The following is a 24,306-nucleotide window of genomic DNA, read 5'->3' as shown; positions in this document are numbered from 1 at the left end:
TATTTTTTATTATAAATATATATATATATATATATATATATATATATAAAATGATTTAAAAAATCATACGATATGTTAAATATGTTAAATACAAAATAGGTTATAAAATACTTTTTTAAAAAAGGAGAAAAAATTGTCAGAAACAAACAAAAATCAGCCCTATGAACTTTTTAATGAGCAAGAAAACGGTTAATGAGGTGTCTTGGTTAATACCATAGTTATTACACTTTCTTCTTTTCTTATATGCTGGGCTTTTTGTAGTTGTCATGGCAACCAGATGCATTTGAGTGAGGAGTGAGATTCTCTGAAAGAAGTAAAAAAATAAGGTTGAGTACACTGGATATCTGAAAATCTATTGTTATGTTTCATTTTTATTTTTCCTTCAGAAGACCCAGAGACAGAAAAGATGAAAACAATGTAAACAAGCATCTGAAAGTACTGACATTTCTATTTTGTGATTTTATTTTAAGCTTTTTCTGACTTGGGTTTTGGGTTTTGTCGTCCTGGCAGACACCGCTCATACTGAGAGAGATAATGCATCGTGAGATGAGCATCATGTTGTCTTTGCCTTCAGCATGCCAAAAAACATTAATCACCGTACATGTGAATCAAACAGCAGGAAGCTGACTGTTAGCGGATTTCAACACAATGCTGTTATTTTCACTTGTGGTACATTCACTCAAGTAGGCTACTTATATTTTGTGTTACCTTGAGTATTTCCATTTATATTTTTACTACAATTCAGATGGAAATATTGTACTTTTTATCCCATTCACCTTCAAGTTATATGCATATGTTGAAAAATATGATCAGTTTACAAAATATACATTCTTGAATAACAGTATAATTCAACATTAAAAGGCTCCTTACTGTATGTGTTAATGAAACAGTAATATGTTTCAAATAATATGGTATATATACCACTATTCTGCATCATGACTACTTTTGATACTTACTGATAATACTTCTGTTCTTCTACTTATCGGTATTGTTACTTTTACTTGTCAATACTTCTTCCACCACTGGTTATTTAAAAACACGTTGATTTCAAATGTATTTCAATGAAAGACAAGATGCTGTTGATTTTGTGTTCACATGGTTTGAGCAGGCAGTGCAACACAAGAAACTAAATCCAACTGAATATATTTAGAAAGGTCCATTTGGACACTGTGGAAAGTCTTTCTCTCTCACTGTTTTCATTTTATATGCAAATCACATAAAAGTTCACTTGGGCTGCTTCATCGCACCACCTACTCCTCTTTATTTTTCAGTACCACCTGCCACCGGGGACATCGGGTTTCTGGAACTACATGTGCATATATTTATATATACTTGCTGTATTTTGTGAGTCCTAAATCTTATGAAGCCACAAAAAGCTATCAAAGTTGAACATGATATTCCTGTTTGTCAGGAGTGTGAGGTCAACAGAAAGAGGTCAGCTCTATAGAGAGAGGAGAGGAAAGGAGATAATCAAAGACTCAAATAGATTTAATGAGTGAACGAGATACATGGAGTGATGGTGATAGGAAATGTAGTGCAAGTGAAAGTATGGAGAACATCGAATAATAAGGAACTATATTGTGTATCAGAAGTGCAAAATCAAATTCAAAGGCAGCCTGAAGGGGCAATGATATCACACTCACACCTGAAATGGCCCTGGTCCTTAACAGCAGATGCAGTATATAAATAGCCATAGTTCATATATGTAGAGGAATATAAAGTAGCAGCTCAAACACTTGCTACAACAACATGCACACATTGTTACAGTGAATTGTTATAAGACATATGCATTATAGGAAACACTTTCATTCTGTAACGAAGCCGTTATAATCAATTGTAGTGATACTACTACTGCCAATACTATTACTTAAATGGTTACGTTTGTATTAATACTGCTACCATCACTGCCACATTTGTGCTGATACTTAATCAGCTAAATGATTAATCAGGTTTTGATTAATAGCTGCTACCTCTTCCACTACAATGAAGTCTGCCATTTACCGCTTCTGCTTAGACCATTTTAACTGTGTTTTTTTTTCATATACAACAACTAATGCTGTTACTTCTGCCATAACTCTACAAGTATGACTACTGCGTGCTACTGCCATATAAAATCCATTTGGCAGGCAAGGCACCTTTCTGTTGTGCATTAAACCTCCACAGAAACAAGAGCTAGATGTCGTCAACATTTGTAAATGTATTGCAAATTTGCTACCACTGATACTAATTGATTATTGATTGTTTCTTTTTCTAGGTTCCATCTGTACTAAATGTTTAATGAGTTTTTGAGACAATAGTTGGTGTTGTTGTGTTGGATTACATACTGTGGTGAAAATAAGTACATTTACTCAAGTGCTGTACTTCTAGTTGTTTACATGAGTATTTCTGTTTTATGCTACTTTATTGTACTTCATAGAGTAACATTTCAGAGGCACACTTTTTGCTCCACCACATTAATTTGGCAGCAATAGTTACAAGTTACTTTGCAGGTTATTTTATAACAAACATATCAATTTATATCATATGATGCCTTCTCTTACATTAAACTACCCAACAACAGTATGAAGCAAATTATAACATTTATATGAGAATATAACACTCTGCATACTTTACCTTTTGTGATCATTTTTTCACTTTAGATTTAAGGATATAAGGATCTGTGCCAAAAGATCCCTAAATAATTTAATCAATATTGTCACAATGACACACACACACACACACACACACACACACACACACACACACACACACACATAAAAAAAAACATGTTAAAAATCCCCCTAAAACTAATCCCCTATTAAAATATCTTTCACCACTGATATGCAACATAACGTAGGATATGTGTCTGTGTGTTAGCTCAGCTCTGACTAAACTAATAGGGCCTCTTATGTGTGTCAGTGGGTGTGTGTGTGTGTGTGTGTGTGTGTGTGTGTGTGTGTGTGTTTGGGGTGAAACAGGAGGATAGTGTGTGTCCATTTGTCATCACTTCCAGGAATACATTAACAACTGTTCAAAGTGACACAGCAGTGGGTGGGTGTCTATAAATACAGTATATGTCTCCTTTTCATGTGAAGAATGTACTATATATATAACATGTATTATAAGGCTGACAGGTTTTTGTGTATGGTAAAAGTGTGTCGTGTGTGAGGCTGAATTCAGGAGTGAGGTCAAGTGTATGAACACGAGGGAGGAGGGAGGAGAGAAAGTGAGAGTGGAGAGTGGAGAGTGTTTTTTCCGAGAGTCTGTCAGAGTCTGGTGGCAGTCGGGAGGGAAAACACCTAAAGCCCGGCTTTTTCAAGGAGCTTCTTGCCAAGGCCAGCTTGAGCCTTTTAGTCAAGTATGAAGCTGACTTAAGAGGGGAGTTGCCTCAAACGCTGTTTTGTCCCAAACTCCTAATTACACACTGTGTTGTGATGGGGACTGTAAGTGAGCTGTGTGCCTCCAGTTTTCAGGCATTTCTCTGTGCTACGGTGCGTCCAGGGGCACCTGCTGCAGCCACAGGTGAGTGTTGCAAAAATAAAACCTTGTTGTTTTCTGTTATGTTAGAAAATAGCAATGTGTTGTTCAGCTTGTGTGTAAAATGTGTGTGTGCCTTGATAAGTAAACCTTTAGTTGACATCATTATTACTTGTCTTTTGTTGGTTTTGTGTGACTCTTGATAGCCTAGAAATAAAAGCAAACATGTAGAGCAAGACTGGCATAAAGTGCCATCAGTGTTCAGTTGCCGTGGTGATTTTCTGTTAGGTTATCAAGACACAGAGCGCTCTGTAGTGTGTGTGTGTGTGTGTGTGTGTGTGTGTGTGTGTGTGTGTGTGCATTGTGTGTGTGTGTGTGTGTGTGTGTGTGTGTGTGTGTGTGTGTGTGTGTGTGTGTGTGTGTGTGTGTGTGTGTGCTTGTGTGTGTGTGTGTGTGTGTGTGTGTGTGTGTGTGTGCATTGTGTGTGTGTGTGTGTGTGTGTGTGTGTGTGTGTGTGTGTGTTTGTGGGCTTGATTTGAGAACATGACGCACAGACATCATCCTCTGGTCCAGGATCCTCCTCTACAGTGGGTGCTCGAGTGTCATAATCTCAGTCGCTGCCCACTGATTTCCCTCTGTTCAGGTGCTTTCATACTGTATCAATGTGCTCATTTAAAAGTCATTCTTACACAATGAAAGCAGCATGGTGCTGAAGCAGGTTATTTCCACTCGCTGTACAGCTTTTGTGAGCTTTGTTTCTGACTTCCCCTTTTATTTTCTTGTTGTTTCCTCTGCTTTCTTCTTTTTAATTTTCACGTCTTCAGGGGCATCAAGCAACTCTGCAACAGTGATGATTTCACAAATAAACCCTTTAACTGGGAGGCAGATTTACTCAATAAGCTATAGCTTCTTTTGTCAATTATCTATTACTAACTATTTTGTATTTTCTTTCTTTTAGCTTTTTAATTTTTGATAGCTATATGGTGGTGATTATAATAATGGTTATAGAATTAATGTAATAACAACAAGTACATTTAGGAATTATGTTTTGTTATTTTCTAATACTCATTATTATTATTATTATTATTATTATTGGTATAGTAGCCTATATGCCTACTTGCATTTTAACAACTGTCTTACTTCTGCATGACCTGTATGTCTTACATACTATCCCCTCCCCATTTCATTTTTTAAATTAATTTTAAATGTTTTTTTTCTTTTTTTTCTTTTGTTCTTTCTTTAATCTTTCTTTTTCTTTATTCATTATTTATTTATTTTCCTTTCCCTCAGACCCATACAATCATAGTCACAAACACGTGTCATGTCTAGACTTCCCCTGAAACATTCAAAAAGAAAAGAAACACAAAATGATTAATATCTTTTACATTTACTGTTTGTGTTATACAATGTTGGTTCATTTTCTCACTCATCTCCAGTCATGCAGATCATTTTGGTTTAACTTATTCAAATTTTGGGAAGCAGAATCTGTTTGAGATTTTTGTCTCCACCCATTCTCTTTCCATAAGCTGACCCTTTAAACTGTTAAATTGCAGCAGTTCTTCCCTGCCCCGCCTCAGCATATCCTGTTTTTGGTGTGTCCAAACTCTGAATAAAGCACTGATTCAAGTGCACAGCTGCAATTCTTTCCTCTATCCTTTCCTACATCCTCTCTTCTCCCTTCCTCTTTCCTCACACACAAGGCATGCACCCATCCTCTGATATCAACCCTGCTTCCTTCACCCACAGTCTTCACACCCATTTATATAAATATATCTCTCTTCTTCAGCAGGTGGGTGGATATTACTTTAGTTATTTATTTTTTGTTGAATTGTGTATCCTCTTCCTGCTTGCATGAATGCTTTTCCTCACTTTGTACACAACAGGGTGGAGTGATAAAACCTGGATAAAGTGGAACATTTACACATATCTCCTGGCCAAAAGACATATAAAATTGATGTTGTGACCATGCCGCTACAACCAGAGATACACAATATAAACACACATCTATAAATACACACAGATGTTAGCATGCAAACACATTTCTTTTTTTCATTTCTCTTTTTCTCTCTACACACATATGCTAAAGGAAACCGCTTCCACCACAGAATAAAAATAGGTGAAATGTTAGACAAGCTTTGAAAATTATGAAAAAATAACAAGACAGGCTTCCACTCCACAATAACTCGGAGTCAAAAGAAGGACAGTAAGTTACTGAGTCAAGTTCAAATTTCTTAATATGTCATAATTATGACTTTAAATGTCATACACTTAACTTCAAAAGTCACAGTTTGATTTAATATTTCATCATTTTGACTTAGTAGCCTAAGTAAAAATTGTCTTTCAGAATTCCAACCTACCAGTGTCTTTTGATAGATAGATAGATAGATAGATATATAGATATATATATATCTATCTATCTATATATATAGATATAGATAGATAGATAGATAGATAGATATATAGATATATAGATATATATAGATATATATATCTATATATCTATATATATAGATATAGATTTAGATATATAGATAGATAGATAGATAGATAGATAGATAGATGTTTGTTTGTTTGTGCTTATCCGCTCTCTGATTGGCTGCTGCCGTTGAAGCCGCGCCTACGTCATTCTGCCCCAACACCGGCTGTCTCTCTCTGCACAGACAGTTGTCATTAACTGCCAGTCTGGTAACTTGGAGGGAATACAGACACCTTTCGATCTTTAAAGTTACTTTAAAGTGAAATATTTAACGCTGTTCTCTAAGCCAGCGTTGACCTACAGCACAGACATGGTCTTAAAGTCGGAAGACGGAGTTGGTAAGTTGGCCTGACCCCCGCTTTAGTTAATGTGAGCTAGCTATCCTAGGGGCTAACGTAAACCAGGTTAGCTAGCTAACTAGCTAACTAGCTAACGCAACTTTATCTAACGCAATATAACGCTAACTAAAGTGAGCACGTATGTATTGTTTGAATTCCTGGTAGTTAAATGTGTTTTGGCATTGCATTTTCTATCAACAGAGCGAAAGCAACAAGTCCTCATCTGACTGATTTGTTAATGCTCTTTGGCAGTCTTTATTAACTGGCACAAGGGATCTATTATTATTAATCTGGAGTGAGGCCAGACCTCATGGGGGTTTGTGCTTATTGTACAGCACTTTAGTTCACGCAATCAATGCCCCCTTTTATCGGTTGGAAATTAAGGACATTTCCTCAAAAAAATACTTAGGCTTTTTAGTTGACTTGGCTGCATGCACTTCTCTGCTCATTTCCCAACTTGTGACCAAAGTGTTGGACACTGTCAGCGATGTGGAGAGACTGCAAAAGGTCAGTACAGAAAGGGAGAACTTGCCACAAAAGCATAACAATGAACTAAATCAGCTTCCTCGCAATTGCACTAGTGTTTCCAGTAACAGTTTGAGACACTCTTACAGGATGTGCTTTACAATGAGTTATTTTACAGCTAGGGGAAAAAAACCTGTCAAAACAAATTTCACCAAATGTGCTTTAAAATAAGATGGCTCATTCTGTCAGTTGAGTAAAAGCTATCAAAATGGACTACTCTGTAGTAGCTGCTCTCAAGTAGGAAATATCAGAACTACCAGTAGTACAGGAAGCTTTTCATAGTTTTTTTTTTTTTCCACTTGTGAGTGATACCTTTTTTTTAAGCATTGTTATAATACTGGTAGTCCATTAAGCGTTTTCCCACCTGACATATACTTCACTTTAAAATACTTCACCACCCTGAGAAAGCAGCTGAAGTTGTCATAATTTTATTCACTTCCTCTCTTTGTCACGTACAAGGATGTTTTTCCTTTTCTGTGTCAAGGCACAGTTTTTCTCCCCTGTTCTTCCCCTGCTGCTTGGGTTTGTTTCTGCGTCCTTATTGGACTGTTGAGCCTTAAGTCTGTGTGAATGCGATCAGTCACCAGGGAGTTTACCATAACCGCAGGATTATATCACTCTGTTGAGCTTATTATCCTCTTGAGCCAGGGAACATTGAACGTTAAAGTGTACAATTATCGCCTGGTGAACACTGAAATAGACAATTATTGCCTTGTGAACAGTGCTAGACACTAAAAATCTCACTCTCAAAACACAGATAATTGTCTAGTCTTAACTGCTTTGCCTCAGGTCCTGAGTCAGCTGCAATCCTGTGGGTGACACAATGAAACAAACTGATGAGGGAGCTGTTGTTGGTGCATGTGTGTGTTGTTTTATATGAGCAAACACATGTGATAAGCAGAGAATGATGAATGATTTAATTCTGCCAGAACAGTGAGCTGTTGTTTGGTAATTTGTGGTCCTTTTGGTTGTTGCTGATGTCCAGGAGATGTGAGTCATGTCTGCACTGTCCTTATTTCTTTACCAAACACTGTTTTGAAGATGGAAAACTGCACATGCCTTCTTCCTCCCTGGGACACCGGTGTCCATGTGGGGGAGCCTGTTTTTGATGCTTTGCTCACTGAGGGAGGGAGGGAGGGAGGAGTCAAGATGGACAGAGGGAGGTGTAGGAGAGAGATGAGAGTTCAAGGGTTTTCCCCTCACACACACACATACACTCAGATACACACTTGTCCTCATCCTCATTTAGCTGCAGGCTTGCTCCCCTCCTCTCCCCTCTGTTGGAATGAGTGCCTGAGGATTAAGAAGCAGGGAGGCTGGACTAGAGGACCACAGGATTGGGATTGGAGGGCTCGGGCAGGACTGGATTATTGTTGGAGAAACCAGTTTGAACTGCAGAAAACAGGCTGTTTTCTACTGGGATTGGTGACTCGGTTAGACTTGTGGACTCTATGAAAAAACCTGGGGTGAGAATCGAAGCTTGTTTTTAGCTGCACTGGGAGTACTGGGACCATTGAGACTGGTGGTGAAGCCACTCAGCAGCAGACAGACGCTTTCTCTGGTATGAACCTCAGGATTATGACACAAATGTGTAGGTGTTCAAGTGCGTCATAACTTCTGCATTAGAGTTTTTTTTGCGGAAACGTATCTGAATGAGTGTGTGTGTCGTCATGTCTTCCTCAGAAAATCTCATGAGAGCCGGAAACCAAACCAGAACATACATGTGGTTTTAGTTTGTCATCGTGTCTTCAGAGGATGTGATGTGTTGTATAATTTACAAACGAGAGGGTGAAAGAAGGATAGAGAATGAACTTTAGGCCTGGATATGTTGGTTGTCCGTAGCAGCTGATCATCAGCAGCATTGCCAAGACAGGGTGTCCCATTACTTGTCAACACAAACACACACTCGTGACCTTCAGACTATGCAGAGCAGCTGGTTGAAGACGCACGTTGTTATTTACGTCAGAATGTGTGAGTTTGTTTGCTTGAGAGGAGGAGGATATGACAGTGTTTCATAAACCGTCATGAATCCACTTGCTACTTGCTTATTTCCTCACAATGAAAAGCCAGAGAGAGGAAGTGAGGATGAATGTCAGTTTCACTGCCTCTCTCTGCTCACAATAGTGCATTATTCTTGTCCTCAGGTTTGTATATGTGATGAGCGAATGCGTCACTGTCTGTATGTTTGCAGTATGTAAACAATCATTACAGCTTGTGAGCTTTACTTAATTTACCTTAAACATAGTCAGATGTGTCTGCATCTCCTGAGATGTAGTTCAACAGATTCACAATATGAATTATAACATTATCATATGTAGAGTTGAAACAATTACTCAATTAATGTACTAGCTGATAGACAAAATTCATCACAACAACAATTTGAGAATTGGATAAAAGTTTAGGTTACGCTTTAAAGTGCTCATATTTTGCTCATTTTCAGGTTCATAATTGTATTTGCAGGTTGTACCGGAATAGGTTTATGTGGTTTAATTTTCAACAAACACTATATTTTAGTTGTACTGCACATTGGTGCAGCTCCTCTTTTCACCCTGTGTGTTGAGCGCTCTGTTTTAGCTACAGAGTGAGGCATCGCACTTCTATTCCATCTTTGTTGGGAGTCGCACATGCGCATTGCCTAGGTAAGCACTGCTAGCTAGTCAGTTGCAGCGTATGAGGGCGTGCCATGCTAGCAGCTAGGCGAGCATTATAACATGTTGTCGGTACACGATCCGTTCTGCCTGCACGATCCGTTCTGCACATGCGCAAAATAATACTGTTTTACCGAGGATACAACCTGCACGATCTGTTCCACGCTAGCCTATGGCTAGCCTCCACCGGGAAGCTAACATTAGTTTAACTAACAGCTAATTCGGCTAACCGCTAGCTGACAGCTAGATTCAGTCTAAAATAACGTTAACTCAAACGTAATGGGAAAAGCAGGCTACAGCTAAATTAAGACTTCACAGTAATAACAATAAAGACAAGTATTGAGTGATTGTATTTTAAATGAGCACAAGTAAAGTAGAACTGACGTAACAGCTGTTATATGTTAGGTGTTTGTTATATATGTCAACGTTTATTTTCAAGTTTTATTTTGAGGGTCTTTTAAAGTTATTACATGCTGTCTCAGCTAGCGGTTAGCCGAATTAGCTGTTAGCTAAACTAACGTTAGCTTGGCTGTTGACCAGAAGCGTGGAACAGATCGTGCAGTGTCGTAAATCCTCATACAACCGCGCATGCATATAACGTGCACAACAAGATATATAACACAATAAAGGAAAGGGGAAAAGCCAAAAAGCATAATATGAGCACTTTAAGCTAAAATCAGCAGCTTCTCAAATGTGAATATTTGCTTTTGAGTTTTCTTAATTTTGTCAACTTAGGCTGGGGGAGGTTATGATTCTTCATTATTTTCTGATATTTTGTAGACCTATAAATTAATTAATTAATGAATCAACAATCAACAAAACAAGGTAAGATTAAATTTATGAAATGTAATACGTCAAGGTTAATTGATCGTGGAAATAGTTGTTAGTCGCAGTCCTCTATATCAGATCATTGTATATTATCTGAATGTATAGGTAGATTGTAGCCACTGTATACTCCATCTGCAGAGGAAGACTGTAAGATGTGGTTGATAGCCCCTGAAAAAGCTAGTAAGTTGACCTTGAGTTAGGATTTTCTTTTTGTCCAAGGTGAACTTTCAAGTCTTATAGCCAAAATGATATAATGCGGTAATTCAGTGCCTCACAAGTCCATATGATTAAACATACTTTTGTTCTAGAAGATGTAAAAAAAATTAAGTTTGAAATTGCTTAGACATTGAAGATATTTGACCAATAAAAAGCACATTTTTGATTGACATATTGATTTTAGAGTTAATATATTGTTGAAATTACTGAAATCATTGTAAAATGTAATACATATTGGAACATGAACAGTTCTTCCACTCTTTTTTTATTTGTTGCTCCAGAGGTTGACACTGAGTAACCTCAGCGTGACTCAGGGTTTGGGTTAGAAAACAGAAAACTAGAAAAACAGCAGCAGCACAGCTCAATATGTCCTCTGTGACTTCTTGTTGCTCTGAACTCATTATGCCTTTTCTTCACCCTTTGTCACCGGTTAGAGCCTTTTAGAAAGTAGCCATAGCGGAAGGTTTATTATGAGGCACCCAGTGGTGAGAAACCACAGCTATAGTTGACAGTGCAGAGGTGTGACATTGGAAAATCTTTAGTGAAATATGCAGATCAGCACAGTACTTTTACATGCTGCATTCCCTCTCATTACTGGAATTGGAACTTTCTCTTTCTTTTTTTTCTCACTCAAGTTTTCTTAAGAAAAACCACAAGTCAGTGACTGACAGATCCACATTTCCCTCTTCACCTTATCGTTCCTCTGCAGAAACCACATGTGTCTGACCTGCTCTATCAGAGTACACACTTGGCCATGTACAGTTTAGGGTGTGTATTAAATAAAAGGCAGCATGGACATTTGAGTTTAACAGATGCAGTAAGATATCAAGTAGGAGTGTGCAAAAAAAAAATGATTCACATTCGTATCGCGATTCTTTTTTTTTTAATTGTATGTCTACTGCAATCACATGGGAAAAGTAACTACATTTACATACTGTGAACCATTTTTTGAATCGAGAATCGTTTTTGAATCGAAAATTGATTTTGAATTGAATCTTGAGCCTAAAAATCTAAATCGAATCGTGACATTCCTAATTTACCATTTTCAAACTATTATTTAATTGACATTTGATGTTTTTCTTTCTTTTCAATGTAGTAACGAGTGACAGCTACAGTTGCTAACAGCAAAAAGCTGTTAAAAAATGGAGATGGTGTTTTTCATAACCCATCATTCAGTTAATACTCAAGATGAAAGATGTTGCAAATATTAGCTTAAGTAACATTTCAATATATTTTATATTCTTTTGCAATCTACTGTAAAGAAGTACATAATTACAAAAAGTAACACAATTTTACCAGATTTTATTTTTTGTAACTCTAACTCTAAGCTGTTTTTTCTCTCCTTAGACTTGATTTAAAACCACAATACACCCACATACCATATGTTCTGTTCAACACTTCCTCTTTTAGAGAACCTCTTTTGTCATCTTCATTCATTTCAAAATCAGAAGCAAAGATCCACAAGACACACAGCTTCTTTTAATTGTAGTATGTGTGCTAAATAGCCTAAATCCGGCTTAATCTGTTATTCATTAGATGGAGCAGACTTTTATGATGTAATGTGAATACTGTATTGTTTAGTCCTCCTACTTTTAGTCTGATAAAATCGGACTAAAACTAGGAGTTAATCTGTACCAACTTTATAGATTCACTTCAGAGTTCAGTCTCTCAGCCTCCTACACCTCCAGGTTTTCTATCATTAACCTAACATTGCTAACAGATAGAGAAACATTATTTCCACCAAATGTCTCCAAAAATGTGGGTGTGGGGGTGTGGGTGTGGTATATCTGTAGTGTAGATGTACAAATATATTTGATCTTTGTATTTGAGTGCTACTGTACTTGTTAGTAGTTGCTAATGTACTTGTCTCCTCAGTGCCTGATGACCTCAGTCCAGAGGAGAGACAGGAGCTGGAAAGCATCCGCCGCCGAAAACAAGTGCTACTGCAGGACATACAAGTAATAACACACACTTACTCCCTTACACCTTTTATTTCTTTAAAACATTTGTTTAACCTTCTTCTGGAGTTCAACTTCTTGGGCCTTTCTGTGAAAAACATGTGTTTTTAGGTTTTCTCTGTTGAGCTGCAGTGGAAGGAAATAAGAACAAGGAGGAAAATAACACAAAGAGGCAGTCTGGTACTAAAAATGCTCATTTTGGAAGATATCCAATTAATTTGTCTGCCAACTTCAGTAAAATATTTGAATACATGTTTGCACAGAACGAAAACTGCATTTAGGGAGGGATCTTTTAATGGTCAGTATGAACAGGAGGAATGATTACAGCAAGCGAAAACGGTTTTAATGACAGACTTGAAAAGTTTAAAGTCACTTGAAAGAGTAAACCTATCCTTTAAACCATTTGAATTATTTCAGAGAATTGTAGGGATGACAAAATCCCACAGTGCATTGTTTGCTTTCCATTTTTATCTCTTTTGTCTGAACATCACATTGTTCTGGGAGTTCTTTCTTCTCCCTGTGTCCTTGGTTAGAGCTGTACCTCCGTGTCTAGACCAGTGTGCCTAGGGAGGTGTGTGTGTGTGTGTGTGTGTGTGTGTGTGTGTGTGTGTGTGTGTGTGTGTGTGTGTGTGTGTGTGTGTGTGTGTGTGTGTGTGTGTGTGTGTGTGGAGGGTGGAGGGTGGAGGGTGGGGGTATAGGCTGTGACCACCAGAGCATTACTGTATGCATTCAAGACAGACGATCCTCTTTGTGTGGGCTGCATGTGTACGAGGGGGTGGACCTAGTGTATATATGTATGTGTGTCCTCACGCTCTCTCTGCCTGGAGGGACAGTTTGACCCCCTGCCTCAGTCCCCCTTCAACCTTAAATAAATTAGGGGGATTGTTGTGTCAGCTCTTTATCTGGGTACATTTGTTTTGCAAGATTGTGGGTAATAGCTTGCCTTATTATCATGAACAAAATTGTAGATAAATAAATGCTAAATGTTAACTAAAATAACCAATATTTTTGGACTGTTGGTAGAGCAATTTCATGACATCAACATGCGTTTTAGAAACCTGTGATGAGCATTTTCTTTTACTATTTTTTGAAATTTTAAAGACAAAACATCTAAAAGATGAATCAAGGAAATAATTGACAGGTTTGTTATCTGTCAATTATATTCTGATTAATTGTCCATAAGTTGCTTATTTTGCTCGACTAAATGCAAAACTCAAGATATTCAATTATACAGTGACAGAAAAAAAACAACGAAAACATTTGGGAACCTGGAACCAGAAAATATATTGCTATTTTTGCTACATGAATTATAGATGACTTTATTATAAAAAAAAAATGTGGTTGACTAAGATTCTATCAATCATCTAATAAATTGATCAATTTATCATTTCAGTGAAGTAGAATTAATATTCTTTCCACCATGTTGTTACTTCTTCACTCCCCCCAGTGAGCAGCAAACACCATTTTTGCAGCAAAAGGGAAAAAATGAGTCCGGACAGGGCTCAGACAGAGCAGTGAGAAAATATGTGATGAAAGCCCTACACCCTTTTAACACAGTACAATCTCAGTGGTTTAGGTTTGATACTGAGTGAAATAACAATAGTGCATTTTTTTTTTTTAACTAACAGATGTTATCATTACCCATTAAACAAACTACTCAAAAAGATTCTACAAGGATTCAGAACAGGATTAAGATTAGCTAAAATGCTATTGAACCCCATCACTAGTCCCTCGTCCTCAGTCAGCAAAAACACACACACACACACACACACACACAAAGAAAACACACACACAAAGGTAAAGACAAACAGCCTCTGGGCAGCGACACTGTGCAACTAGATTGATGGAGTTTATTACAGATGTCGACTCTCGTTCGGCACTTCTCTCCTCTAAGCCCCGCCCTGTGTTGCCCTGGTGGGCTGATGGGTAATGAGCCATGAAGTATTCCAGTAATGGAGACAGAGGACGCTATTCGTTTAATAGGGGGTGTAACCATGGAGGAACCATGTAGGAATCCAGATAAGTGAAGTTATTTACCTTGTTAACCTGGTTTTCACACATATTACATATTACACACACTCACTTATTGTAGCTCTAATCTGAGACACTGGCGTCGTCTACTTCTCTTTCTGTTCTATAATTGTCTAATCTTAGTTCATTATCTTTTCTGCTGGGCTCAGTGTTCCTCCATCTGTTTCTCTCCTCTCTTCTTTCCTCCCATAACCTCTGAGCTCTCCGGGTTAGCTCCGGGCAGCTCCGCTAAGCCAGCCAAAGTCTTTGATCCGGCATATTCCTGTCTCCACACCAGTGTGGCACCCAAACAGCCCAGGGGGGGCGTCATGGGGGAAGGCACGCTGATAAATCTGGGTCAGCACAAGGGAGAGGAGGAGCAGGGACAGGGAAACAGGAAGGGTGGTCGGCTCTGACCACAGAACAGGTGCTGCAGCTCCCAGAGAGGATTTTGTGCAGAGGGCGGCTGTTCCACAAAACTCCTGTCGTGAGGAAGAATGAGTTGGCCTGAGAGAGTGAATCATGTCTGCACTTTCAGGGTTTTTTTCTGGGTCATCTCTTCTCTAAGAAGTGCTTGTCTGGATGTGTTGGTCAGTGAGATGTAGCTGGAACAAACAACCATGTGTAATGGATTGGGCTGCTGGTGAGATCAAAGCATCTCCAGAGGTGTACGTGAAAGGGTCAGACATCACACACATGTCACATGTATACTGTGTATGTCTGTAGTTTTTTTCCTGCTTTCTGTTTCATCACTCTCCTCTCTGTCTGTCTGCTCTCAGAGGCTGAAGGATGAGATAGCAGAGGTGACCAACGAGATTGACAACCTGGGCATAACTGAAGAGAGGTAAAGTATCTCTCAACCATTTCTGTGCTTGTGTGTGGGCAACCGTGGTCCACTCAACCTTTGTTTTAGTGGCAGTGTGTTCATGTGGAAAGACAGAAAAGCTGCCTGACGCACAGAACAGAGCCCACTGCCTTGTGGGAATTAGGGCTGCAAGTAATTACATTATCTTTTCATCTGTTGACTATTTTGTCTAATGATTGTTTAGTCTGTAAAATGGCTGTTGCATTTTCCCAGAGCCAAAGGTGAGGGCTTCATATTGCTTTTTGTTTGACCAACAGTTCACAGTTCCCAAATATATTCAGTGATAAAAATTCTAAACACAAGTTCCACTTACTTGGCTATTCTGGGAGCTTTCAACCGTATTGAAAGCTTCACCTTCTTCAGCTGAAGATGGCTGTGGGATATGTGCCCCCAAGGTTGAGAATGAATCCCCACACTCAATTATGTTTATTGAAATTGCTGTTAATTAATTTTCTGTCTATTTTGCAGAGCCACCTATTAAGTGTCTGTTCTGTTTATTTATCTGTTTTTAGGAAAAGTATGCAGAGGAATAAACAGATGGCCATGGGCCGAAAGAAGTTCAACATGGACCCCAAGAAGGTGAGAACCAACGAGGCTCTTCCCTCCTTAATGTAACAGATAAGTGTAGGGCTGCAACTAAACAATATTTTCATTGTCAATAATTCTATTGTTTATGTCTTGATTCATTGATTTATTGATTATTGTTTTTGTCCGACCAATAGCCCAAAACCCAAAGATATTTAGTTTACAATGATAGACAGAAAAAAAAGCAAATCCTCACAAAGAAGAATCTGCTAAAGAAAATGATTAATTGACTGTGGTTGCACCTTAGATCAATATTAAGACAGTGGGGAAACGGACACGCTGTCTTGGACTTTTTTCAAAAATAATAACAAGTGATACATATAATCACTAGGTGTTTGTACCTCATTGGACAAGATTGATATTGAAGAAGTTCATGTTCAGTGTACTTGTATTTTGTGTAAAAGATGTTCAGATTGTTCTGATTTTCTCCCTCAGGGGATTCGCTTCTTGATTGACAGCTCCCTGCTGAAAAACACCAGCAATGACATCGCCCAGTTTCTCTACAAGGGTGAGGGGCTTAACAAAACTGCTATCGGCGACTACCTAGGGGAGAGGTAAGCGAAACTGAAGATGTCCCTTCTAACTAAGACATTTTGATTTGTCATAGAAGAAAAAAACAGGCGTCCCTAATAACATTAAAGATGGCTTCGCTCTACTCAAATGTCCCAGTAATCATGACAGTGATACAGCATGCACAATACCAGGACCCTGAAACTAAATCAGCTTAATGGAATTCAGCCATCATTCATTTTATTATATAGACCTTTGCTTCTCCTACTGAGACATGTTCAAAAGGTTTTCCGAAAAAATATTAACAGACCCACAGAACCCGTTCTTAAAAAAATAAATTAAAAAAAAGTGGACTTTTTCTAGAGCTGTTCATGTTTGTATGTGTCCAACATTATTGAGAACAAATCAGGCCTTACCAATATATTATTAGTATAATACATATATGCACTTATGGTGCATTAGCAGTTCTAAAAGATCATCCATTAATCTGTTTTTATCCGTGTTGTTACATCTCATCCAACTCTACTATCTGCCAACTCGGGCAGCTAAACAGAGCTGCATTCAATTCCTGATCCTGTTGTCGTTCTGTTTATTCCCCACCCCGTGTGTGTGTGTGTGTGTGTGTGTGTGTGTGTGATTCCTTGTGTGTCTTGCAGAGATGACTTCAACATTGAGGTTCTGCACGCTTTCCTGGAGTTACACGAGTTCACAGACTTGAACCTGGTTCAGGCTCTCAGGCAGTTCCTGTGGAGCTTCAGGCTGCCGGGTGAGGCTCAGAAGATTGACCGCATGATGGAGGCGTTCGCCCTGCGATACTGTCGCTGTAACCCCGGAGTGTTTCAGAGCACAGGTACGTGTGTGTGTGTGTGTGTGTGTGTGTGTGTGTGTGTTCAGAAGAGTAGAAATAAAAAAGACCATAGAAAAAACAAGTTTACAGTCACAGTTTTTTGTACCTTTTTTGATACAAAAAGTAGAAACAGAATTTACTTCAGGGGTCAGCAGTAAAACAATTATTCTTCCCAAAAAGTCCTTATATTCTGGTCACATACTGTATGAAGGGCTCTGAAAATGTTCAGACTCAATCACAAATACACATCACAGACAATTTTATCTCCTGTTATGTTGAAATCATTTTTAATGCATGCACATTTTTGTCTTGAGATACACTAGCTGGTGTAAGTGACGCTAGTATGTGTAAGTGTATGCTAGTAAGAGGAAATATCCTCATCAGCTACGTAATAGTACTGAGAAACATGACATTTTAAACTCTGTTGTTATTTTAGTGTTTGAGTCCTGAAAAAGTACACAGACTTCTGTCTGTCTGTCTTGTCTTCTTTCACAGATACCTGTTATGTGTTGTCGTTTGCTGTGATCATGTTGAACACCAGCCTACACAACCCTAATGTGAAGGACAAACCCTCCGTTCAGAGATTCACAGCAATGAACAGAGGCATCAATGATGGAGGAGACCTGCCAGAGGAGCTACTCAGGGTGAGAGACGTACATTTTCCTAAAACCATCCTGTTTCTGACATAGGAAGCAACAGAAACTTTAAAATATTTACTTAAGTAAAACTACTAAAAGTACAAATCTGTAAGCATCATTAATATTGCAGCTGGTGAAAGTGGGCCTCATTTTAATTACTTTATGTACTGCCGAGGATGTTGATCCATTAAAATATATAATAATTTATTAGTTTATCATATTTTGTATTAATAATGCGACACTGCAAAGTAACTAGTAAATGAAGCTGTAAAATAAATGTAGTGGAGTGAAATGTAAAATATTTGCCATTGCAACGTAGTGGAGTAGATGTAGAAAGTAACATAAAATGGAAATACTCAAGTAAAGCACCTCCAAACTGTACTTAAGTATAGTACTTGAGTAAATTTACTTAGTTGCATCCCATCACTGCCTGTAGAACCTGTACGACAGCATCAAGAATGAACCCTTTAAGATCCCAGAGGATGATGGAAATGACCTCACACACACCTTCTTTAACCCTGACAGAGAAGGATGGCTGCTGAAACTCGGTATGTGCATCCATGTGGTGAAATAATTCATTTCATTTAACTTCAGTCTTGAGCCTGTTGTTAGTCACTGTGAGCTGGAAGGCCCTCTAGTGGACTGGATGTGTAACAGCACCTTTGACATGAGGAGGACAAACTTATAGTATTGTATATTTGTAATATTCTTTTGTTGACATTCTTCTTGTTTGTTTGTGTTTCATGGGTTTTTGACTCCAGGAGGTATGTACCCTTAAACTCCACAGCTTTATTGCACTGCTTTGCTTCTGAGCTGCCCCCCCTCCCTGCCTTTCTACTCCCACTGGCTGTGTGCATTCACCCTCACATCACAGTTTGATTTAGATTAAAGAAAGATCATTCATGCTACATGCTGTTAAGCCCGGATGTAAAAAGTAGTTTCTAACTGCTGGTCGCTGAACTAAGTTTTAACCTCAGCTTTCGCCTTTGCAGTAGGCTCGATATTTGACCTGCGGATTTGTGCAGTCAGTGTGCTTCAGAGTGTCGCTGTCATCATATAAAGTCCAGCTTTCTGCTCCAATAACTCAAGTTTTGTGTCTTTTATTGAAAACGTAGCTCACCTGTAATCTCTCCTCAGGTGGACGAGTTAAGACCTGGAAGAGACGCTGGTTTATTCTTACAGATAACTGCCTCTACTACTTTGAATACACAACTGTAAGTAATTACTGTTTGGCTATATAAGAGAAGAGATATCTGATACATGCTGTATGTAGGCTGAAGTAAGTACTTAGACTTGTGTCTCTCTCTGCTTTTTACAAGGATAAAGAACCCAGAGGAATTATTCCACTGGAAAATCTGAGTATCAGAGAAGTCGATGACTCCAAGAAACCGGTAAACTCTTTCTTCACTCTTTGCCACATTTTGTCATATAACTGACCATTTCTGCCTTTTAAGACCTCATTGCCACTTTGAGTTCTAACTAGTTACATCAACGACACACTTTAACTTACATATTGATTGTAAGATAGCACTAAATAGTCTTAGTTTGCGGTAACTCCTTGGAACACTGTATCAATGCAACATAATTCAAATAGATGTCATAAAAAAGTCATAGTATGGTATGTCGAAAAAAGTGATAAAAAAGTAATATTATACTATGTCGGGAAAAAAAAATCATAGTATAGTATGTCGGAAAAAAAGTCAGTGTGTCGAAGTCGAGTCGTATTAGAGTATAGCGGGGGGGGCAAAAAGTCGTAAAAAAGTTATAGTATGTCATAAAAAAGACAGTAAGTATGTCGAAAAAGTCATAGTATAGTATGTTGGAACAAAGTCATAAAGTCGTAGTATAGTATGTCGAAAAAAGTCAAAGTCATAGTATGTCGTAAAAAAAGTCATATTATAGTATGTATATCATGAATAGTATAGTATGTAAATCATAAAAAGTCATAGTATAGTATGTCGGGAAAAAAAGTCACAGTATAGTATGTCGGAAAAAATCTTAAAGTCATAGCATGTCGTAAAAGTTGTAGTATAGTATGTCATAAAAAGACAGTAAGTATGTCGAAAAAAGTCATAATATAGTATGTTGGAAAAAAAGTCATTATAGTATGTCGGGGGGAAAAAAAGTAATATAGTATGTCGAATTTTTTTATAAAAGAGTTATAGTATAGTATAGCAGGAAAAAATCATAAAGTCAGTATAGTATGTCGGAAAAGTATATAATATACTATATATATATATATATATATATATATATATATAATAGTATATATAATAAGTATAGTCATAGTATAGTTACTATACTATGACTTTTTCGATGAAATTTTTTTTATGAGTCATAGTATAGCGGGGGAAAAAGTTGTAAAAAAGTCATAGTATGTCATAAAAGTTATAGTATGTCATAAAAGTTATAGTATGTCATAAAAAAGACAGCAAGTATGTTGGAAAAAAGTCATAGTATAGTATGTATATCATAAATAGTATAGTATGTAAATCATAAAAAGTCATAGTATGTCGGGAAAAAAAATTCATAAAGTTATAGTATAGTATGTCGAAACAAGTCATACTGTGCATAAGCCTAGGCACATTTTACTAATGCCCTATTAAAATAACAATGAAATCCTGCGCTATTGACTTTAGACCAGGTTTTTGTTGGTCAATGCTGCGATCACTTTCCACTGCCTCAAGATAGCAATACGCCAAAAATTCATGTGAACACACCTCCCTGTAAGACCAGCACGGCCATGGGCGCAGGTGCATTTGCTATTTAAACGACGTGGGCTCTGGACGGTCTTAAAATAGCAAAGACACTTGCGTCGGGCTTTGTGCCACGTTGTGCCGGGTGCAAGATAGGGCCCTTAAAGTCATAGTATAGTATGTCGAAAAAAGTCATAGTATATAGGATGTCGAAAAAAGTCATAGTATAGTATGGCGGGAAAAATAGTCATACAAAAATCGAAGTATAGAATGTCATAAAAAAGTCATACGTCGAAACAAAAGTCCTAGTATAGTGTATCAGCAAAAAAAGTCGGAAAAAGTCATAGTTTAGTATGTCGAAAAAGTCATAGTATGGTATGTCGGAACAAAAAGTGATAAAAAAGTCATAGTATGGTATGTCGGAACAAAAAGTGATAAAAAAGTCATAGTATGGTATGTTGGAACAAAAAGTCATAAAAAAGTCATAGTATGGCGAGGAAAAAAAAAAGGTGGAAAAAAGTCATAGTATGGTATGTCGAAAAAAGTAGTAAAGTCATAGTATCTCGTACTAAAAAGTCGTAGAAAAGTCATAGTATAGTATGTATATCATGAATAGTATAGTATGTCGGATGAAGTAATGAAAAAGTCATAGTATGGTATGTCGGCGAAAAAAGTTGGTATGTCGAATCAAGTCATAGTTTAGTATGTCGGAAAAAAGTAATAAAAAATTTGTAGTATATTAAGTCAGAAAAAGTCATAAAAAGCCATAGTATGGTATGTCGGGAAAAATAGTCATAAAAAAGTCATAGTATAGTATGACGAAAAATAGTCATAAAAAAAAAAAAATCATAGTATAGTCATGTTTTTATGTGCTCCCTCACAGAACTGCTTCGAGCTCTTCATCTCAGACCACAAAGATCAGGTGATCAAAGCATGCAAGACGGAGGCAGACGGACGCGTCGTCGAAGGAAACCACACTTTTTACAGAATCTCTGCCCCGACCGCAGAGGAGAAGGATGAATGGATCAACAGCATCAAGTGAGCCACATTTAAACTGTCTCTGCTCTGCAGATGATCAGTATGAAGTCTCGTATCTAACCCTCCTTCATCTTCCACCTGCAGAGCCGCCATCAGCAAAGACCCGTTCTACGAGATGCTGGCTGCTCGGAAGAAGAAGGTCTCCTCTCTGAAGGGGCTGTAGAGCTGCCGAGGATCAAACATTGGAAGTTTTGACATAATGCAGCTGACTGGATGTGGACCTGATACTCCTGCTGCTGCAGTGAGACTTGGACCTTACAGAGAGGATTCAGCTTTAAAAGAAGCTGTTGTCACCTTTTGAACTGGCGCACCTTCAGTACCGACACCACATTCTCTACAGTTTAATTTCCCATCTAGAGTTTTTTTTTTTTTTTTTTTTTATCTTCCTTTTGAACACTCTACTTCTGCAGTACTGTATCGATGCTGTGCCCTCTGGTTAGAACTACTGCTCCACCTACAATCTGCTGTAATGTCTGATTGCCCTCAGAGCCACCTCATACACACTCTCTGTTTGGTCTCAACAGTTACTCAAACAGGAGATGTTTTCAGTCAGAATGGAACTTACTGAAACATTAATTAATTTAGTTCGCATTTGAACACAAGGTGAGAAAAAGACACCTGCTGATGTTTGATAAAAGCCTTTCTTTACATTGTGAAAGACACTTTAATCTTTATTTTGATCAGCTGAGGTGTTTTTCAGACATGGATTAAACCTACATTAAAACCGTTGATGAAGATATCGGATGGAAAACAAATTTAGTCATCTCGTCTGTGACGCTGGACTTTGTTTAGTCAGATTTGTCATAAAAAGCGCCTTTCTAAGCCAGTTTTCTTACTGCTGTTGATATTTTGTCAAAGAACTGTTAATGAAAATGAAGGTCATGCATAAATAGCTCATTATTTATTTATCCAGATTTCTTGTAATTTATTGTTCTGAGTTTTGTGCCATTAAAGGCTTGCAAACCAACATTCAACTGTGTTTTTCACGTTTGACATTTGTCATGAAATTAAAGTGTAGCAGCATTTCAAACCCAGAAAGACTGGGAAATACTCAATTACTGTAAATGTTTTGTCAAAATGATTGTGATTGCTTTGTTAATTTAGACAATTTTAAGTACGTTAGATTTGATACAAGTTTCCCTTTTCACTCAGACCTTGCTGTTTTAAAATCAATTGTCGATCGAGCTGAAGATTCAAACCCTAGAAACAATAAGTGAACCCTGTTATGTTAATGTGTTTGTCAAACCAGATTTAGGTTGTTTGTTTTGTTTATGGATGATTTTATGCTGCTTGGTTAACAACATTTAGAAGACGCAACCAACTACAATAAAGACTTATAATAAGGTATAAAAGTGTGAATCTGACCGTAGAGCTTCAACAGCTCAAGCATTCACCATTGTGTTGATGAAACCATCAGTGAACTCATTTAGGACAAACAATCCCTTATGCACACCAGATATCATCACGCTATCAATCTTTTCCCACACAGTTATTTCCTGCTTTTCATATCTACATTTAATCATTTCACATGTAGCAATCACGCTGTTGGCAGAGGCAGAGCGGGGAGATTCCCAGAAAAGACTTGTGTGATTTTAACAAAAAACAGTGCGTGCTAAGCTGACTTGTTGCAACCCATAAAATATTTCAGTGTAAAAACACAAACAAGCTCAGAGTAGCATCTCACAAAAGATTTCAGACTCTGACACACCAACCTGACGGCAGAAAACTGCCTCTCTGAGTTGGTCAAAAAAGTGTCTCGGAACACACAGAAGTGACGCCGACTTGAGCGTGCGCGAGACATAAGTCTCCATAACAGCAGGCGGCGCTAATCTGTATTGTCGCCCAAAAAATGAAAACCCGCAGCTGATTGGACGAACGCGTCACGTGGGTCTGGCTGCTCCTGGATTTTACAACCGAGAATAATGGCGGCTCGTTCAGAATACGCTCTCATGTTTTACTAAGATAGTTCACCGAAACGTGTTTCTGAAAACATTTGAAGCGAGAAATAGGCCATACAGTTGCTGAATCTGTCTTCATTTCAGGTCGACAAAGGTCAGTTTAAAAGATTTTCGTCAGATTTTGAGAGGCGTTAGTCAGGCTCATCCCGCTCGTCATTTCAGGGTTAGCGCTCCACCAATCAGATTGGCCATTGAGTCCGACTGCCCGCCTTCCGATTCAACATGTCAAATGGGCCCAAATGAAGGCCGATGGCTCCTCAGACTGACGACGGCACGGAACACACGGAACAGACTCGAGTCACTGACCTCGCCAGACTGTCCGACGGTTTATTGGGTTGATGTGTCAGGGCCTTTAAACGTATTATTTTAGTCAGCTTCTTGCTTTGAGTGATGGCTTCCTTAGTCATAAATGTATAAATTAGAAAAGATTAAGATTTGAAGTTGCAGGGGCTTTTTTGTTTTTATAATTAAAAAAGCGTAGCAAAATCTGATTTGAAAACCACATATTTACCTTTTATAAATGCATGTTAGTATCAAGGTCTTTTTCACAGTTACTCGCTTACTTTAATATCTCTGTATAAAACACTTATGGATGGAGGATGTCAAAATAACTTTAGTTCCCCTGAAATAAGAAATATTCTTTTTAAACCTAACCTAACCAATTAAGCATTTCCTTAAACCTGCAATAACTGCAACAACTTATTGGCCACTTGG

General features: G+C 38.0%; 1 protein-coding gene across 7 annotated transcripts; it reads left to right on the top strand.

Annotated features, from left to right (window-relative positions):
• Positions 1-3,413: 3,413 nt before the first annotated feature.
• On the top strand, positions 3,414-22,608 carry LOC116061279 (cytohesin-1-like). 7 transcript variants are annotated; one of them, XM_031315367.2, is made up of 12 exons: positions 3,414-3,501; positions 12,363-12,445; positions 15,235-15,299; positions 15,833-15,899; positions 16,341-16,459; positions 17,072-17,265; positions 17,758-17,906; positions 18,337-18,448; positions 19,038-19,114; positions 19,220-19,291; positions 21,480-21,634; positions 21,719-22,608. In XM_031315367.2, the coding sequence occupies exons 1-12, from the start codon at positions 3,414-3,416 to the stop codon at positions 21,795-21,797; spliced, it is 1,260 nt and encodes a 419-aa protein (XP_031171227.1). In that variant the 3' UTR covers positions 21,798-22,608. The 7 variants fall into 7 exon arrangements, with proteins under 7 accessions (XP_031171227.1, XP_031171229.1, XP_035853575.1 ...); XM_031315369.2 differs by lacking the exon at positions 3,414-3,501 and adding an exon at positions 6,076-6,270; XM_035997682.1 differs by lacking the exon at positions 3,414-3,501 and adding an exon at positions 6,687-6,777 and having other exon boundaries at positions 18,337-18,449; positions 19,036-19,114.
• Positions 22,609-24,306: the final 1,698 nt, after the last annotated feature.

Source organism: Sander lucioperca, chromosome 22, assembly GCF_008315115.2.
Source record: "Sander lucioperca isolate FBNREF2018 chromosome 22, SLUC_FBN_1.2, whole genome shotgun sequence".
In the NCBI taxonomy this organism is placed as follows: Eukaryota; Metazoa; Chordata; class Actinopteri; order Perciformes; family Percidae; genus Sander; species Sander lucioperca.
The sequence above is the reverse complement of the archived record's forward strand: the minus strand, read 5'-3'. Positions and strand labels throughout refer to the sequence as shown.